We start from the raw sequence: 21,090 nt of genomic DNA on the forward strand, positions 1-21,090 counted from the left end.
ATACGGCAAACTTTATACTTCTAATAACTATTTAAATGAGAAAATTGTTTGCACTTTTCTCTTTTGATGGATCATCTGCACGCCGAATATTTGCGTTAGAACTTAAAAAAAAAAAATCATGAAAATCGATCCACTAGAACTTCAGACATAACTGTCGTAAGAAATCGTCTCCCGTTTTAATAATATGTAAAGATTTATTGCATTTTAATAAAAAGTCATTAGTATAACTATTATTATAGTAAAAAGATGCAATAACAATATGCAAATCAATAGCAAAATGTTCCCATTGCTATCGTATAGGTAATATATAATATATACATTATATTATAACTGATAAAATGTCAACTAAATAATATAGGTAGGGTAGGTATCAGATGCACTATATAAAATTATAGTTGTTACGAAAATATAAAATATTAAAATACTAGCCTACAGTCTTTCATTCTATTTACCATATTACGACAATTTTTAACCATAATTTAGAGCCCCTTATTAGATTTATCCATGATTTGTATTTTTTATGGTTGACCAACCTGTAGTCGTTTTCTGGAAAAGACCCTCGGTGGTGGCTGGTGGTGGTGTTTCTGAAAGAATGTGGTTCTTAACATTGGCCGTTAGAGAACAGGTAGTCTACTAAACAAAAGATTTCCGAGCAATACGTGTTTTAGAACCACTGCGTCAAAACGTTCACCATACAGTCACCGTTCACAGGTCAATTCTTCTCGAAAACGACTGTACCCGGGTGAAAGGCAGCTGGTGTTCAGATAACCTTGATAATAATATAAAGACAAAATTATTCCCTACAATATTTAATCCGACATTATTGTACGTTATTATTTTATTTCACATTTTACACATTTTATGACATTTGTTATCTTATCTTATATTCTTATTCACTATAATTGAGAACATTTTTGTTCCTGCTCTTTCCATTTATATTGCGCGTCTAGCTACTCTCTCTTATCCCTGATATAATAATTATAGGCTTGTATAATTTAAATATAAACATATCATTTTATAATAACTTGTAACAAATTAGTTATAATTTCCTTAGAGAAATGATAAACGTTTCGACCAAAGATTCGATCTGTGTAGTTATCGTATAATTTCTCTGTTCTGATAAATTGATTTTCGATTGTATTATCAGTCCGCACAGTTTTCTTCACTATACGAACAATGTCGTTTTCTGTACTGTATGTTATATGAAGGAATCTGTATGGCTGTATAACATTACTTTGGGACAAACTAATGTAGGGATATTATTATTCTATAGCAGGGGTGGCTAAATAATTTTAAAGAGATATTTTTATTCAACGCATCGTCCACACGAACACCTACTTAGTTATTATACGGCTGCTCGGCTACATACAAAAAGGTTTTCTTTGTTATTTTGCTGCGAGTCGAATCTGACCCTCCGTTCAAGGACAACAGAGCAACAGGCATCTGCTGTATAATAATAATAATAATAATACATATACATATACACATACACACATACATACATACTACGACGTTTGTCGTTTACGATTTCTTTAGGTTATACTGCATTTCGGGTACGTTCGGACACGCTCGTTTAGCGACTGGCGGCAGTCGCACTAACTGCACAGGAATGCTGTTTGACGCCGACGCCCAGGTTTACATATTTTTCAAGTGTAACCGCCACTTGGTACGCTCTTGCACTTCTTGGTCATTTCTCCTTTGTTCGTTGCTGCGTTCGCGCGCGTCCCAACGATCTGCTTGTTATAAAATTGTTTTTACCGCCATTTAATTATTGTGTTCACTCCGTTTTCCACAAGTTGTCTACCGGTGTCGTCGCCGCAGTGAATAACAGGTATAGTATCTATCAGCCATTGAATTATGACCCGTTTCATATTATGGACGCGTATCGTACCCGCCCGTTTTGAGTTCACATAGATTAAGTTCATACGTGCCATAATGGCTAGGACAGCGCACCGTCGTCGAAGTGGCGAGTATGAATTTTTTCACCATATTATGTTAATTAAAAACACGTGCGTGTATGATACGCGTTCATGTGAAACGTCTCTAAATTAATGGAATGCGTAGGTACCTCCTATTATGTATAATTCTAACGTCATCATAATATGTTCTATACAGGAGCCGCCATATGCATTCTGAATTCCAATTTGATTTTTAACATAAATATTATGATGATTATAACAATTTTCCTAGATAACATTACATTTCATTATGTTTTCTAATGACTCGAAATGTATATGACGGCTTCCTATCAGGCTCATATTTTGATTAATACATGCATTTCATGTATTTAGTTCAGTGCTTTCAGCCATTGTATTACATATATTTGGTTATGTCAAAGCTTAGATTTATTTCTCATGATATCCCAACATTGAATCGCGTTTTATATATCGAAATTTATGCTTGTTTTACAGCGTTTTGCGGTTATTCTTTTAAGTAAAGCCTCTACGTCGTGGAGCCTATGGTCAACGGCATTGTTTCAGGATTTTTGAGCAATCGTTTCAAGCAGACTAACAGTTTTCCACTCAGTCTCTGAACCACGAATGAATCCAACTACTCTTGGGTATAATGACTGATTTTGATGTATACTTAGTTTTAGTTTTTTTTTTTTTATGAAATTCAATATCCGTATTATTTATTTGTGTTTTAGTTGAAACGGTTTTCTCTGGGACATTAAGATCAAATTCAATCAAGGTTGTCTCTTTTACTTAAATCGACAACAGATACCACACGCAATTCCAAGTCTTGCATTATCAAAGAACTATTCTTCAAATTATAGGTAATTATGAGAATTATTTAATTACTTAGGTATTGAAAATATTATTGTTTTTAAAAATTGAAACAGCCATATAGCAATCATCCATGTAAAAAAAAAATATTAATATCTACTAATTTGCTACTATTATTATATTACAATATGTATAGATGTCACGAACCATGATATTTAAGATCGAACCATACCCAATTCGAACTTTTCTTAAAATTTAAAAACTTGAATATATTTGAACCTACACAAATCTAACTCTTCAAATATTTTATCAAACTCAAACTGAATGCTAAAAAAGTCAAAATTGGATATTATTTTATCATTTTATTATTTTATTTATTAAATTTTGATACCTATTTGATATTAATTTTTATGATGATGGATAATTTAACTAGCTATTAGTTATTTGATTGGGTTTGATAATTTGAAATTAACAGTTTGACTTTTGAACCAAACCAAACATCGATCAGTTGGTAACATCTCTGATAATAAGTGGCAAATATTTATGATCAAAATTCCCATTGATAAAATCTTCTCAAATTGCCGAGCAATTTTTCCATTTTTTTCTCTGTAAATACCTCATTTGGAATATTATAATCATAAAAAAACTACATTCGAGTGTGTGAGCCCATCGTTAAACTCTGGGAAAGTAAAACTTCTTTCATAAGTAGTATTGGGGCCCGTGAAATTATAAGTGAATTATAAAAATATAAGTTATTTATATATATATATATATATTTGTATAAAAATAACAAAGGTGAAACAACTGTTACTATAACAACAATCTTTGAATTTTATTTTTTTGTAACAGTTTTTTTTTTACCTATACCTCGAAAAAGAAGTCTTACTTTAAAAAAATGAGGCTCATCAGTCCAGCTGTTCTCGATTGATGTGGTTATGAACGAACAGCTTTTCTTTTTTGTCTTATAGAAAAGATATACAATACTAGTAAAGGTTTAGGTTGTGCATTTATGAATAATTTCAATAAAAAGCAATTGACTATTTTCAATTCAGATTTCAGTATGCATATAATTAATATATTTACATGTCTTCACATTGTATTATCTTAATATTTTGTTTTTAGAAACCATCCTGATGTTTAATTTTATATTATTACTGTTTTTGCATCAGCAGTTTATAGGAAATAAACCTTTTTCTTAAAAAATTCAAAGGTATCTTAATCAGTGCTGAGTAATCCAAAAATTCATATTTTACAATGTAATATTAGAATTTTGAATTTAAATGTTAGTTTTACACTTATACCTTTGATTGAAAGATAAACCAAAGATTAACCTTGTTTGTATGTGATGACTGATAATGACAATGGTGATTACGGAATCGCATTGACCTGCCTGGGAGTTTCCTTTATAAAATACTTTAAATGATTTTAGTGGATATTGGGATGGGATGATATTACTCGGAACTCTAGGCATTTGCATATTTGTCTAGAAAGTGCATATTAAAATTCTGATTCGATGCAAATTCGATTCATTGTACGTACAATTTTAATACAAAATTTTTTGTTGCATAATTTTACATATTTCGTTATTTATTGTACGAATATTTTAATACAAAATATTAACATTGATTGTAATCTAAAATTAGTTGATTATTTTTAAGTATGTTTTGATGCTAATAATTAAATTTTAAATGTTTAAATATAGATAGAGTTCATTTTATGAAATATTTAGGATTATATACTGATTAAAGATTAAAATGGAATTATTTTAGGGACTATTTAATTTTAAAAACCCATACATTTTAATATGTTTTCCAAAACTTATTATTCCTATACTTACTAATAATTAATCAAGAATGATATATGTATATTTCACTTGCACATTTGATTATCTCCTATTGTATAGAAATCTGGGAATGCACTTATGATATTCATATATATCATCTAAAAATAACTATTAATAATTAATAAATTAGATTTATATTAAAATTAGCTAGTAGTACTAATACAAAATGTTGTTTATAATAAACTTAATATATTTTATATTGATATAATATTTAAAAAAATGTTTGCTACAGTCATTATCAGGGCTCGAGACTTGTAGCATTTGCATATTTTTTTGTAGTTTATGAAAAGATAGCAGAGTAAGCAATAAATCCATTTCAGACAAAAATGAACTCAATACCAAAAGTTTTTAGTGTACATTTTTGCATATTCTAAAAAATCTGTTTTTTTTTGTATGTTCTACCATAAGTTTTTTATTATAGCCCCATGTCAAATTGTTCATATACTCCACTGCTTTTGTAATAGAGGTTCCCAAATATGTCTGTTGGATGTTTTCATTGGCGCCTTGTGTCCACGACCATGTGGATTCCTAGAATTTAAAATATCAAACCAATTATCAACAATTCGAATAAATTCTGTAGTAGCTTCACTATCTTCAAATCCTTTTAAATTTAAACTATGACAAAAATCAATGGCATCAGCTACACTAGCACTAAGTGTCTGCACCGCAATATTGACTTTCATTGGTCTTTCTCTCCAATCTAGATGTAATTTTTTGAGTTTATTGCCAGCGTTTAGACCTTCTGTCTCTTGTAAGGTAACCAAACGTTCAATAAAGCTCCAATCAATTTTTTTACCGTCTGGGTTGTAAATCACACGCATTGAACTCCATGTATTTCTTATTAGTTTTAAATCATGACAAGGATCCAAAATACATTTTATTGTTCTTGTGACATCTGATGGATGAGGAAAATCAATTTTCATGTCCTTAGATGATAATTTTGCTCCAAGTATTGAGGCCATATTAATATGTGTCGTTGGTCCATCAAATGTAAGAGAAGGTATTTGTACTCCTATAATTATAAAATATATATACATACCAATTTCAAACAGCTTTATTAATGCCTCCTTAACAATGTTAGCAGTGTCTTGAGCAGTCATACCCTTATGAAAAAAGTATCCAATAGGTACCTTCCAGTGAGAATCGAATGCAACTACTAACAACACAAGTACCTGAGTTGCTGCTTTCAATGTAGGATCAGATGTCTCGTAATCTTTACCAATACTGCTAAATCCATGGCAAAATTGTCCGTCCCATTCTATTTGTTTTTTTATATGCATTTCATCTAGCATTAATGAACAAAAAATGGTTTTACTGCTAGCTTGATACTCTTGACTTTTAATTCTTAGTGACTTAAATGATTCATCAGTGAATCCTTCTTCTACTTTTATTTCATGGTACCAAGATCTTAAAGTACTAGGATGTAGTAAACTTTGTCCAAATTCACTACGTATAAAGTTATAAGCTTTTGGTGAATAAAACTTTAGTGTTAATGCGAATGCTCTTAACCCTGGGGTAAAATGTTTTTTTTTTTTTTAATGAGTTTATTCACAATTTTATTAATTGATGATGAGAAGTTATTTTCTATGAATGAAGATACTTTTTCTTGTAAACCACATTTTATTTTTAAATTTCTCAACAAAGTTTTTACTTTTTTAACTTGTGTTATATTCCGTTTTGATTTCCGAAGAGCATTTTTTGCAATATATTTTGTCACATGTTGTTTTTTGATTGTGGATTTAAACTTCTTTCTAAGCTTACCGGGTAAACACTCATACGAATGGTCTAATAAAATATCTCGTTTTGCCTTACTTCTAGGAGTCAAATCTAATAAATTAATTAATATACATACAATCATCAATAATAATATATTTTAAAAGCTTTAAGAATTAAAGATTAATTATTTAACTAACCCCATGATTGGACAGTAGTTTGTAGATTGTTAGTTGTTTCACTGTTTTCACAAGAGCAATCAATTAGTAATTTAGATTCTTTTTCCAAAATTTCAGAAATTTTATTCTCATAGTATACTTTTAAACTTTTCAAATGGTTTCTTGTATCACAAATGGAACATACACTATTGAAATTCAGTGACTACCAAGTAATAATATAACTCAATAATTTAAATTTAAAATTACTACCAAAATAGTTAGGTTAAAATAAATAATTTATTAGGTAGTATATTTTATTGGTACCTCTGCAATATTTAATCGATGTTTATTATTTTTTTTTTTTTGGTGTTAACATAATACTATTTTCATTGATGTAATAATAATCCTAATTTTATAATAATAAAAAATATCTATTAATTTATAATTTATTTACTAGTAAGTATAAATATGAAATAATACTGATCTATACATTTAATTCCTCTTTTACTAACTCGTTAACTGATTCATCTTTATTAATGCCAGGCGATATAATAGAACTTGAGCTAAAAGTTAACTGATTTGAGTTTAACTTCAATTCATCATTATTAATGTATGGAGTTATTACAGCACTTGGTTTATTTTCCTTTAAATATTTAATTAATTTTATACTAGGTAATTAAAAGTCATAAATCTAATGAATTATAAAGTATTATATTTTGTTTACCAACAAACCCGTTGGAAATGCAGTTGATTTTAGTTTTTTTGTGTATGCATTTGAATTTTGAAAATCATTTTCTTCAAAGTGTTGTTCACACACAAAATACAATTTATTTGGTATAGATTCTTTAAGACCAATTGCTTTAATCCATTTTGTACGAGTAGGATCAGATAGAGGAACTCTGTTATAAAAGCATAAAATGTGTTTTTCTACAATTTTCATTAGTATATTATTTTACATATTTCACTAAGTGACGTCAGACTCACCTAAACATGCTAATGCCTTTTTTATTAGCTTGGGAGCAAACACAACATTTACGAACCATCATAAATTGATAAATTATAAAGCACAAAATATAAGTTAAGTATAAACTATTTAAATGCCAGATCAATACATTAAAATCAACAAACATATGAATATATTACATAGGATTATGGACGAAGAAAGGACTCCTAATAATAAAATACACATTAATAAGTTGTCAAACACAATATTATATTTATTTTTAGTCATTGCATTGTTTAAAATGATTAAATAATATAGTATATTATACTATACATGTAATTTTTTATCTTAATATATATTGTATTGTAATTTAAAAATAATTATAGTACTCAATTGATAACAAATAATAGAATACTATTTATATATACAAGCCTAGATGTTAGATATTCATAATTCATAATAATATACTCTTAAAAAAATAGCAATTATACGATAATATCATTATATGTACGTTCCGCATTATAAAACTTTCAAAGTAAAGCGGGAAAATATGATTAACAACTTTCATGGAGATTATAACATTTCATTATCTCTTCCATGACTTGGAGAATGCATAATATGGCGACTTCCTATCTGAACCATATTTTAAGTAATACACGCGTTCCATGTATTTAGTTCAGTGGTTTTTAGTCATTATTTGTAGAAAATTATAACTGTAAAAATTATATAAAAATTTTTAATAATTATAAATTCATAAATGTCTAAATAAAAATTTTTAATAAATAATTTTTAAAGCATATTTTCATATTTTTAGTGCATATTATAGCGCATATTTTACATTTTTTCGGTGCATATAATAGCGCATATTTCATGATTTTTAGTGCTATAAGTCTCGAGCCCTGGTCATTATATATGCATAAAAAACTTATTTAGTAATCAAGATTTAAATATCAGATATAAGAAAAATATTAATTTAATTTTGCCTTAATGTCATAAAGCATTTGGTCTTAGAAGTTCATTTAACACAGCTATTAAGATATGTATAGATTCAAAAATTAATATTTATTTAGAAATTATCAACATAATATTTTTTATGTTATTTTATAAAGTTTGTAATTGTTATCTTATACATATTCTTATGTTTTTGTTAAATTAAATTATTACTATAAATCTCTATTTCTATTTTTATTAAATCATGTACATTTTTGAACAATGTATATACAAATCTAATTTTTAAAACTATGTCTCCAACACAAGTGCAACTTAAAGTAAGTGTGCTAATATATTAAAAATTCATTATGATATATATATATATTTTTCTACAAAATATTAAATTAATTAAAATGACTCAAGTTCACGTAAGGTTAAATCTAATATATTATTATTTATTTCATAGTATAACATATTTTTTGTATTATAAAAATAAAAATAATTGTATATTAAATGTATATTTATAGTCTATTTATATATTATATATAATTACTTATTATTGTTTATGTTTTAAGTCTGCAAAAAAGATGGCTGGCATACACAAAGTAAATGGAAGGGTAGAATCTAAGGTTACTAGACAAAAAAAATTTATTAGCTCTCAAATGAGTACAGTATTTGAAAACCTACAAAATTTACGCAAGTATGTTATGGAAAGATTCAAAGTGATATGTACAAGATAAATTTATAATAAATATCGTTTTTAGAGATGAAGTTTTTTGTGACGTGCAGCTCCAAACAAATGATGGTACAATTATATCCGCTCATAAAAATGTTTTAGCATCTGGATGTCCATATTTTTTTTCTATGTTCAATCAATTCAATGAGAAAAACAAATCTCTTGTAAACATCAAAGATATAAATTCAACCATTTTAAAACTCCTGGTGGATTTTATTTATACTGGTGAAATTGAGATCAGCGAGGAGAACATGATGGTATAAATAAATTTATTTGATAATTCAATAAAAATTATTTATTAATTTGTATTTACATATACATCCAGGAATTAATGCAAATGGCCAACATTTTTCAACTAGATTCCGTAAAAGCTCTATGTTGTGAGTTTATTAAAGCTAAACTCAATCCATCAAATTGCATAAGTATAAAAGATCATGCTGATTTGTATGACGATATGGAACTGTCGAAATGTTGTGAAGAATTTATTAAAAAATATTTTTCGTATGATAGATATTATCCTATTTTTTAGTTTTATCTCTTAAATTGTATAAAACATTTAGATTATTATTTCAGAGAAGTGATTGAGCAAAATGAATTCTTATCTTTAACTTCTGAAGCCATTATTGATTTGATCTCCTCTGATGACATTGCTGTTCCGTTTGAAGAAAAAGTAAGCAAACTTTTTTATTATTAAATATTAAATGTAATCTTGTGCAGTGACAAATTGAAGGGAGTACTTGGGGCCAGTTGTACCGTCTACGGTTAAACTTCGATTACGCTTAATCAGCTGATAACAGATATTTAACCGTGCAAATTTGGCCGATTAAACTACGGTTAACTTTATCAGAGACAGTACAACTGGCCCTTGAACTCTTCTTTCACATAAAAATTGGTGTTTGCTCTGTATTTTAACATATCTCAATTTCTTATTAAATAAGTGTAATAATTTTATTTATTTATTTATCTTAGTATTTATACGATAATGTCTAATTTATAATATAGAATAACAATAATAGTTAAATAATATTTGACAATCAATACATTTTAACTAATTCAACTTCAGTAGATAGTATAAGGAATAAATAAATAGTAAACATTTATAAATACATAGAAGTAATAGTTCTAAAAGTGGAAGACAGGGTTTATGTGATATAAAATTAAATTAAATAACAATCATAGTGTTACATTTTACTGCATAATATTTCTTACTATATACTGTAGTTTACTGATACAAATACTTATACAAATATTTAATAAAACTAAATTAAATCAATAGGCATAACAAATATTAACTATATTTTCATTTAAATTATACTTATCATAGAATGTTATCAAATCATTAAATTTGATATTATAAAAAAAATCTAATTGTTTTTAATTTTTGAGTTTCAATATTTTAATTAATTTGTTGATTTGATAAAGCACATTTCAATTTTAAATAAGTAGAGCACATCATAACTAGCATATGTAAATAGGTAATATGTTGACATAATGTAAGCTAATGCATCAGTGTAATAGTCATCTGATATTGATACATTATTTATAAACATGTTGTAAATATATAATCCATCATGGACATCTTGGACTTTAATATACAAGTCAATGTATTCCAGGAGAAGTTTATCTTATATGAATGTATAATGTGTTACTGCTATGGTAATGTTTATATGATTAACATTTTTATTTATCTGTTACTATTATTAAAAATATTGCTAATCATTGTTGTATGACAAAATAAGTTTGACTGTCTCTAATCATGTCGGTAATTACTTTTTGTTTTTATTTTTGTAGGTATTGGAATGTGTTTGTAAATGGGTGAAACATGATTCAAAAAACAGGTGTAATAGCTTATCTAAATTAATGGAACATGTACGTTTGCCATTAGTACCTTTTGAGTACTTATTAAAAAACGTAGTTGAGGAACCACTTCTTAAACATTGTATGTATTTTTTTTAAAGATTTAATTGTAATTTTAATATTATTAAATTTTAATATTTTCAGGTTATGATTTTGTAACTGATGCAATTAACTATCATAAAAATAAAAATAAATTTGATTTCGTTAAATCACGTATTCGGACCTTACCCAGAAATTCTTATGGTTCACAAAAAGTATAATTTTGATTTGTTTAATTTATTTTAACCTTTTAAAATTATTAAACATTTTTTTTTTTTACTTTTAGGCAATTCTGGTGTTGGCTAACACTAGACATAATTTATTTGTACTAAACTGGTATTACCCAGCTACCAACGCATGGCAAAAGGCACCGCAAATAGGTAATTGCCATAAGCCATCTGTTCTAGCTGTTGTGGGAAATCAATATATATTTGCTTTAAGTAATTACAGTAAGTCTGTTCAAGTACTTGATATAAATTTAAAATCACCCAGATGGATATCAACTAACATGTTAGTTAATCGACAACGTTTTGGAGCTGGTGTAATAAATAATCGTGTATACGTTGTAAGTTATGCCAATATTTTACTTTTCAAAAGTTATTATATATTAGATACATATTATATAATATATATTGTATAAATTTCTAGGTTGGTGGATGTAATTCTACTGGTTTTTTAAGCAGTGCGGAGGCTTACGATGTAACTACTAAAAAATGGCAAATGATATCTAGTATGTCAGCTGATAGAGAAGGCTTAGGTGTTGGAGTACTTAATAACATGTTATATGCGGTAAATAAATATTTAATTTTTTAATTTTAAATTTTAAATTATTAATACATTTTAATTCATTCAATTGTGTAGGTAGGAGGTTTTTATCTTGGATCAGTTTTAGAGACCGTTGAATGTTATAATCCCAATCACGGCACATGGTCACGAATTACCCCTATGTCTCAACGTCGCCTTGGTGCTAGTGTGATAGACTTAAATGGCATATTGTATGTCATCGGTGGTCATAATATTAAGGATACTTTGAGATCTGTGGAAACATATAATCCAAATGAAAAAACTTGGACTCCTGTTGCTGATATGCATCAGCGTCGAGCTTTTGCTGGTAAAATAATTTTTTTAAAGAAAATATTAATTGTTAAGAAGTTTTCAATTTCAATTTTATTTTTACTATAGGAGTATTTACATTTGATGGCTTGTTGTATGTTTTGGGTGGAAAAAATACTTGCGGTGTTTTGCAATCTATGGAAATTTACAACCCAGAGACCAATACCTGGATAATGGAATCGTTATCAGGAAGTGATATTTTATTATGTGATGGAGTTGTTATTAATAAGACACCAAATTTTAGAGTTAATCCGTGGTCTGACCGTTATTTATTTTAATATATTAAACATATTAATTTATAATTTAAGATAAAATTGATTAATTTTTTATTTCATATTTTTTTTTTTTTTATAAGAATGTTTGATGAAATTCTTTTATATAATTAAACTATTGTAAAACAAGAATAAACTAGCTAACAATTAATTATATTGTATTTGTAAAAGCTTATTTTTATATTCACATAATATATCTTGTATATTATATATTGTGTAGGATTGCTTTAACTTCATAAATAATTTGGGAGAATATGTTATTATTTTTAAATAAACTTATATTTAAACCAACTATATTTATTTGTTTTAAGAGTAATGTTCAGTGTTTTACAATATGTATGAATAAAATGGTTCCTATGCCACCATTAAAACTTTTTGCATATTGATAAAAGAAATCATCATAATATGCGATATGCATGTTTAAAATATATTTCTTTATTCTATAAGTTGATAACTACATAACAATGACATTTCAGCGCTCTGGTTGGTTATTTTGTGTATCAGTACATCTTTATCAATTTGAATTATGATCTAAGAAGTAATAAGTTATATGAATTCAATTTACAATCTACAAGTTATTATAATAGCTTATTCATCAGCATTTGGCAAATAAACTATTGACCATATTATTTTATATATAGAATTTTATGAGTTTCTCATATTATAAGATTCTATATCAAGACGTACACAATTAAAATATTTTAACTTTCCGATATCTTTGATCACAGTGATTTATTTGAAAAAAGTATGATTCATATTACTATTAGTAGTAATAACTACATTAGTTAATTTACATATTTCTGACCATGTTGGTAAGTTTAAAAGCGTATAAACCTAAACATCGGGCTTATGATTTATATTTTATGAACTGAGCCCTTTTTTATGCATAGGTTGAAATATACAGTTGGTATTTATATTTATCACATAATGATATACCTAAACAATGGCAAAAGTTCAGAAATAGAAACGATAAATAAAGGTATACATAAAACATTTAAAAGTGTATATAAATTTGGGTCCGCATTGGCGTTTGACATTATATTCACCTTAATTTTTACAGATACCTGAGGCATAAAAATTGTGTGCAGGTTGAATGAATGAAATTCAAATGAATAAAAACAAAAAAAAATATTGAATTAACATAATAATAATTTTAATATAAATTAGGTAAATATACATGATCAACATTGAAATATATTGATTCCATGAGAAGTTGATCCAAAATCCTTTAATCCTTTAATATTGTACCCATCCATAAGATTTTAAAATTCTTTACAGTATTCATTATTGTAGAATATTGGCATTATCTGTGTTTGACTATTTATTAAAATATTGGTTGAGTTTTTTTTTTTAAATATTCATTTATTTCAACGTCTTTGTCAATATAATATTATATAATATATAAAAATCAAAAATGTTAACCAACATTGTTACTTAGCAATTTTACTAATAAAATACAAAATTTGAATTAAAAATTAACATTAAATTATTAAAAAAGTAATTTTTTTAATTCATTTCATAACGATCCTAACATATCAATAAATTTATCTTTGTTTATACATACTTAGAATTATATCATCTTCAACAAATAAACCAGTTAAGGGATCCAAATATTGCTGGCTTAATGAAGATTTATGTTTGGTTTTTAAAATTTTTAGTTTTGAAAACACTCGTTCACACTTAACTTGTGTGCATGGAAGTATAAGAACATATTTTAATGCTATGTAGGGTGTATTGAATAAACCCGTTTTAGTTGTAAGTTTAAAAAGAATTTGAAATATATTTGGTAAACAGTTATGACAATTTTGTTTAATGCTTACATATTTATTAGAGTTGTACCTGATTAGAATTTTAAACACATGCAAATTTTTTATTACGTTTACAATTGGCTATGGGCCCCTATAATATTGAAAAATATCGAAGGGCCCCCGGCGATCACCGGGTAGCCGGATAGGCCAGACCGACACTGATTGTATATATATATATATATATATATATATATGTACCTATTATTATTACGTAATATGTAATTTATATTATAATTTAGATGAATAAATGTAATAGTAGTTATATTACTTACAAAAATTACACTTATTTTAAGCTTGTACTATCATATACAGTACGAAATCGGCAATACCTTTAGGCTTTAATCTATATATATACATCATTAGTGAATAAATTTAGCCATTTTATAATCTATATATATATAAAACAGTAAGCTGACTAACTGATCTATCAAAGCATAGCACAAACCATTGGACAGTCTAGGCTGAAATTTTGCATACAGATAGCTATTATGATGTAGGCATTCGTTAAGAAAGGTTTTTTTTAAAAATTTAACCCCTAAGGATTAAAAAGGGGTAAAAATTGAAAACATTTTTTAAAATTAAATGTAGGTACATATACTCTATAACAAAAATAAACATCGTCCATAAACTTTATTTTGTGAAATTGAATCTCTAAAAAAGGTTAAAAGAGTTGAAAAGTGTAAAAATGAAAAACCCCCTACATATAGCCGAGACCGCCGAAGCTGAAGAGTATAATATGTGGACAGTAGTTTCATTTTGTGATGTAGATTCACGCCAAGAAAGAATTTCTTTAAAATTTAACTGTAAGATTGTAAATATTCACTTGAAAATAAAAATGTAGCTGATTTTAAAATTAAAAAAGGAGGTAAGTGGATTTCGCTCTGCTGTGCAGTAGATTACAAGTGGGTTGTAATACATGGTATTCAATTTTCATTCAATGGTATAATATCATCGTATAGATAAAACGATTCTGAGTGGAGACGGTTAGTCAGTCTAGGATATGTTATATTATATTAATTATATTATTATTAATTCGGAAAAAAAAATGTAAGTACAGTAGAACCTCGATTATCCGAACATTCCGAACCTCCGTAAAACGAACCCTCTGCTATTATCCGAACTATATAATTAGTGTATCCGAACATGAAAACTCGTATCCGGGTGGTCGGTCCGTTGGTCGACCAGTTAATCGAATTTATCATAACATTCATAATTCTCACTTTTGGCTTATTATTAGGGGTGAATCCGTTTTCGACCAAAACAAAAATTTGTATAATACATTTAAAATAATAATAATAATACAATTTTTGTCAATAATTATTAAGTATAATATTAATATAAAAATAATGTTAATATATAGGTATTTTTACATTTTAAATAATTTTATATATTGAATTTTATAACATTTTGTGCAACATATAATAATTTTAATTAATAATTGACAAAGCAATGGAAATGTCGTTTGTTGGTTTTTAATAATGTAATGTATTTCTGATAATCTAATGTATGTAATTCAAATAAAATATTAATAATAATATTAAATATTTAACTGTAAAAATAATTAATAATTAATACATAATTATAATTTTTTTTAATTTTATATTTTCAATATCCCAACTTTTGAGTATCCGAACTAGGTGTGGTATCAATTAGTTCGGATAATAGAGGTTCTACTTCTACTGTACACATAAGATAAATACCAAATTAATCAAATCAGATTCATTATGAACCCAACTTACTCAGTTATTCATTTTAGGTAAATTCATTTTTACAATTTATTATTAAGTATTAATATAAGTCATTAACGACATTAACTATTAATATTAGAATATAAAGTATATACTCTATAAATTTTAAGTACCCACGAATAATATTTTTAAATTACAACACTATAAATAAAATCGTTATTCTTGATTATTTAATAAATATAATTTAATTCAAATTTGAACTTAAAATAACTATAAAAAAGTTAATAAAGTTTTTAAATTTTTTGCTTTAGAATTGATTACTTATCCTAAGGATCCTTGTTTTAAATTTCCAATCCTTAGCTATAAAAGTCAACGTTTTATAAATTTTTAAAAATCAAAGAATTTGTAAATTTTCAATTAAATAAATTTCGCGATTTTGACATATTTGAAACATTTCTACTTTAAATGCTTATAAACAAAAATTGTGAAAAACGATTTTTTTATACTTTATGAATGCCTTAATACAAAATTACGCACACCCGAATAAAAAATATTTACAATACTTATTATTTATGTTTTATTTCGCGTCCATTTGTCCTCGATCTTTAAGATGAATAGTTATTTTTAAATTACATGCCTACATGGCTAGTAAAATAAAATTTTAGCTCAATCACTTTTATTCATCCTGTAGTTCGAACGATGTATCAATATGTGCAAACATACTTAATAACTACAAAACATAGTAAGGGACTAATAAATAAATACTTATATAGCTAGTATAAATGATACAATTTTTTTTTTAACATAATATAATACAGGTGTACGCTGACATTAATTTCAGATGGTTTATGATAAATTGGTGAGCCTCATTACTCATTTGTAAAATTTCTACGTACATTACACCCCCCCCCCCCTCAACTGGAATTTTACAATTTTTTCCACCATTCGATTTTTCCCCGGGTGAAAATTTAAAAATTTTGTAAATTCAAAAAATTTGATGATGACAGTGTAGTGTATAAAAAAAAAAATAGAAGTAGAGAAGTAATAATTCAAACGATATCATATGTTTTTTTTTTAAATAAAATTAAAAATCTGCGATAACTGATAATTGATATTTGATGACTTGTGCTTCAAAATAATGTAGTTTAATTTGTTTTTATATTTTTTATATATACATAATATTATTTACAAATAAATCATAACATTATGTACGTACTTGTTGTGTTTTATAAATCTGGTCACCATACCTTAGTATGCATATATAGAATTAGAATAGTGTATACTCCATTTAAAATACGAATTCTAACTTTCGCGCACGCAATACGCAAATGAGCCACAGGCAGCCGTCGAGAGTGTCAGACCCCCCTGGCCACTGGGGAGTGTCGGCAGCGTTGTGATTGGTCGCCAGTTGTCGACAGTTGCCGTCAGCCGTCGCTGTCAACAGCCGCCGCCGTGCATACAGATGATCATAATAACATTAATAACGTTTAACAATATTGTAATAATTATCATGTTATAATGTACTATAGTTCACTACGTATACACCTGTGCTGTGGAACGTCGGCGGCGGCGGCGGCGGCGTTGTCAACATCAACGCCAACTGGTGGCAACATGCGCGAACAAGACGAGTTTTCGTCGAACTAGTGGGAATTCTTATTCTGAACAAATTATTATAATATATTATAAACCTTCAGGCTTCAAGGTACCCACACACTGCAGGGGTGGCGGTAACTAATAACTATAACCGCCGCCTTGTTCACATCGAAGCGGTGGCGGTGGCGGTGTAGGTCAATTATATAATCATAAGCTTAGACATAGTGGGGCCCGGGCAATTTGCCCCTAACTGTTCCATAACAACCCCCCAAAAAAATCTGCTCATTTTACACCACATTGGAATATAGATATGAAAATTTCTTGTTCATTTCAATTTTCAACATTAAAATATTTAGCCCCCTCGGTTTTCTTCCAAACCAAATCAGTTATAGTATTACTATAAGTCATAAGGTATGCTATATATTATATTTTATTCAATAACACAAGACACCATTTTATATCAAAATAAAATGTATTAAATATTGATATATTATTATCTACTTATTAAATAGATACCTATAATATTATACTCGTTGAATGAATAGACTTTGATAATTTATAGTTTAGAATCTAAACATAATATGAATAATATGATAACTGATAATATTTTAACAACTATGAAGTTATTAATTAAAGCAATTTCCTAAAATTAATAATGGCCCAATAATAATACCCATTTCATAAATTGCATAGTGTATATGATATTATAGTATTTAATTCCACAGAAAATCATTTTATAAGTAATTATACTAACTGAAAATTAAATATAACCAAGAAGTAAGAACCCACTTTTTTCTTTCTTTATAAGAGATAAATATAAAAAAATCTTAATAATTTATAGTCTCTGTAAAAAAAATTGCATTGCTGTATCGAAAAAACTAAATTACGTTATAAGTTATAACTAAACTAAAGGAAACTGGAAATCGTAATTTTAAATAACATCAGCTCAGCATATATTGAAGGCTGTGTATATATATAAATGTTGTTTTTTTTTTTTTTGATACTTAATATTTATACGTATACGTACACAGATTCAGTTATACCTAATATATTGTGCATTTGCGTATTTACTACAATATGGAAAAAAATTAATACAGCTTATTATAATATAATTATATATATATATATATGTAGAAACTAGAAGTATATATCATTATACCAATATATTGGTAAATTGTTACCTAACCATATATGTAATACGTTCTCTAAACTTCTTAATTTGGCTCACATGTTTATAAACGTTTTCTAATTGTCCGTTTCTTATAATTTCTACTAAATAAGTATTATCAGAGATTTGTTTTTTAATTCTGTAAGGTCCATCATACCAGAAATAAAATTTATTATTTTTTTTAAAATGTTTTTACTGATACCTTTTCATTTGGTAAGAATTGTATTACAATTTTATTTTTGTCATAGTATTTTTATTTTTTATAAGCTGCTTTTCTAAAATTTCCGATAATTTATCTCTTATGTCATTTATTTTAATAATTTTTATCAAAATGTCGCTAGAGAGTAGAGACCTTTTAAAATTTGCAATATCGTCATACTTGTTTAATATTGGGTAATTTATTACCAAATAAGCCATTAATAGTAGTCTTTTATTTTTGTATGTTTTTATTTGTGTCCCGTGTGAATTATATAATATGGTAGATAATCGCCACTATCGCATGCCGCCGCACCGGCTACGTGAATATTATTATATTATATAATATTTAACACGGCCGCCGTGACTTCTTGTCTTGCGCCGAACGTTGCCGCAGCAGTACCGACGCATGCACCTTTGTATTAGTTATTTATTTATCAATAAAATAAATTATAATAATTGTTCTAACTCTTAAAAGTGTTGTTTTTTTTTACATATTTGTGGCAGGATCGAACATCCAGTTATTTTAAGTAGATAATCTTATTGTTATTGAGCGCCATAAAGGCCATTTATTTGCTACCAATCATAATTCGATTTATTGTGAATCTCGTGACGCTAATCGCCAATTTTATTATACTTGTGTGTAAACAACATATATTTGTATATTATGTAAAATGTATACCACTGCAGGACCAGCTGGCCAGTCTGCGCTCCACAAACTGTGAGTTTTATTTTATCTCATTATTTTTTATTACAAATAATATTACTATATTAGTTGTTAGGCCTAAAGAGCTGTATATTTTTTATTATATTTTATCGTGCCAAAAGGACTGTTTATTTATTTTTATATTTTGTTGTGCCAGAAGGGCCAAATAGTATTATTATTATTATTATTATTCTGTTCGGTCATAAGGACCGCATGCTATTTTATATTTATATTATTTATTTTCATTTGAGCCTCAGCACAAACAGCTGTGTTTATAAAGTCTATACTTTTATTCTGTTGTGCCAGAAGGGCCACCCATTATTAATAATAAAGCTACACAGCTACAGCTCGAATAGTTTACATCAATTACATAACTTTACGCTATTGGGCCAGTCGGGCCAGAAGGGCCAAATATATATATATAATATTATACATTTATATTCCTCCTCTGCTTAGCCATAAGGGCCGAGCATTTATATTCTATACTTTTATTCTGTTGGGCCAGAAGGGCCAAAATATTATATCTTTATTTGTCAACCACAAGGGCTGCACATTTATAATTTTATATTTATCTTGTTTAGCCATAAGGGCTTGATTTATTAGTATAATATTTTTTATATAACTTGATGTTGCTGTGATTTTTGTAGAATTTTTTGTATCCGTAGGTAGATAAATATTATACAGCAACTTATTTTTACCTGAAACGTGTCACCATTTTTTATTATATAAGTTATTTGTAAACACATCCACACTCTTATACACATTTAGACACAAATATACATAATTACACTACACGAACTACATCGCTCGACAGTATTTGCCCGGCGTTCCCGACCACCGCTGTTCGAGCCATTACATCAATATGTGAGTATCACCCAGCTAGTCCTCCATATTTCTAAGACTTAGGTGCTAGCGGTGCCCAAACTTAGTCGGTGTCCGGGCGTGCGTATTATTATTGTACGCCTCGGCCCTAACAGTTCCACTTAAACGTTTCGCTTTCTTTTTTATATTTAAAAACTATGTTATTATTATGTTATTACACATCTATTCCTAATAATATTGGCGAACAAGTACCTTCTACAATAATTATACATTCATGTTTTATTCTATTGTTCCAATTTTTATTTCTACCAATAATGATTTTCTGACTATATTTAAACTCGTATTATTTGTAGCTTCGAGACTGATAATATCTGTTTCTAACGGTAAATTTGCATTTAAATAAACATTATTATGATTGATACTTGCTCCAGTGTCGATTAAAAAATTAATTTCGTGATAATTTATTTTTCCTAGTATTTCAATTTCATAAATATTTTATGGTATTTGTCACTTGTACAGTTTATTATATTTATATTTGTTAAGTTATTTGTATTGTTATCTTTGATCGCAATATTACTTCTGATTGCATACTAAGGTTTTCTTCAATTTCGGAAACACACCTATAGTTAGGTGTTTCATTGGAAGTGTTTTGATACAGGACACGACGAACCCGATAACTGAAACAAACTATAACCGTTTTTAGGGGATTTTCATTATAATTTTTATTTTGATTATAGGGTTGTATTTTTTGGTTATTATCTTTCATGCGCATATTATTCA

General features: G+C 27.3%; 1 protein-coding gene across 1 annotated transcript; it reads left to right on the forward strand.

Annotated features, from left to right (window-relative positions):
• The first annotated feature begins 1,586 nt into the window (after positions 1–1,586).
• Positions 1,587–12,575, forward strand: LOC107170721 (ring canal kelch homolog). Its single transcript, XM_089217830.1, has 13 exons — positions 1,587–1,831; positions 2,412–2,560; positions 2,648–2,776; positions 8,889–9,013; positions 9,078–9,306; positions 9,375–9,550; positions 9,623–9,719; positions 10,841–10,988; positions 11,051–11,160; positions 11,232–11,510; positions 11,594–11,734; positions 11,807–12,056; positions 12,128–12,575. Exons 4-13 carry the CDS (start codon positions 8,901–8,903, stop codon positions 12,334–12,336), a joined length of 1,752 nt encoding a protein of 583 aa, XP_089073956.1. The 5' UTR covers positions 1,587–1,831; positions 2,412–2,560; positions 2,648–2,776; positions 8,889–8,900; the 3' UTR covers positions 12,337–12,575.
• Positions 12,576–21,090: the final 8,515 nt, after the last annotated feature.

Source organism: Diuraphis noxia, unplaced genomic scaffold (genome assembly GCF_037042655.1).
Source record: "Diuraphis noxia isolate RWA-SAM2 unplaced genomic scaffold, SU_Dnox_SAM2 contig0001, whole genome shotgun sequence".
NCBI classification, from domain to species: domain Eukaryota; kingdom Metazoa; phylum Arthropoda; class Insecta; order Hemiptera; family Aphididae; genus Diuraphis; species Diuraphis noxia.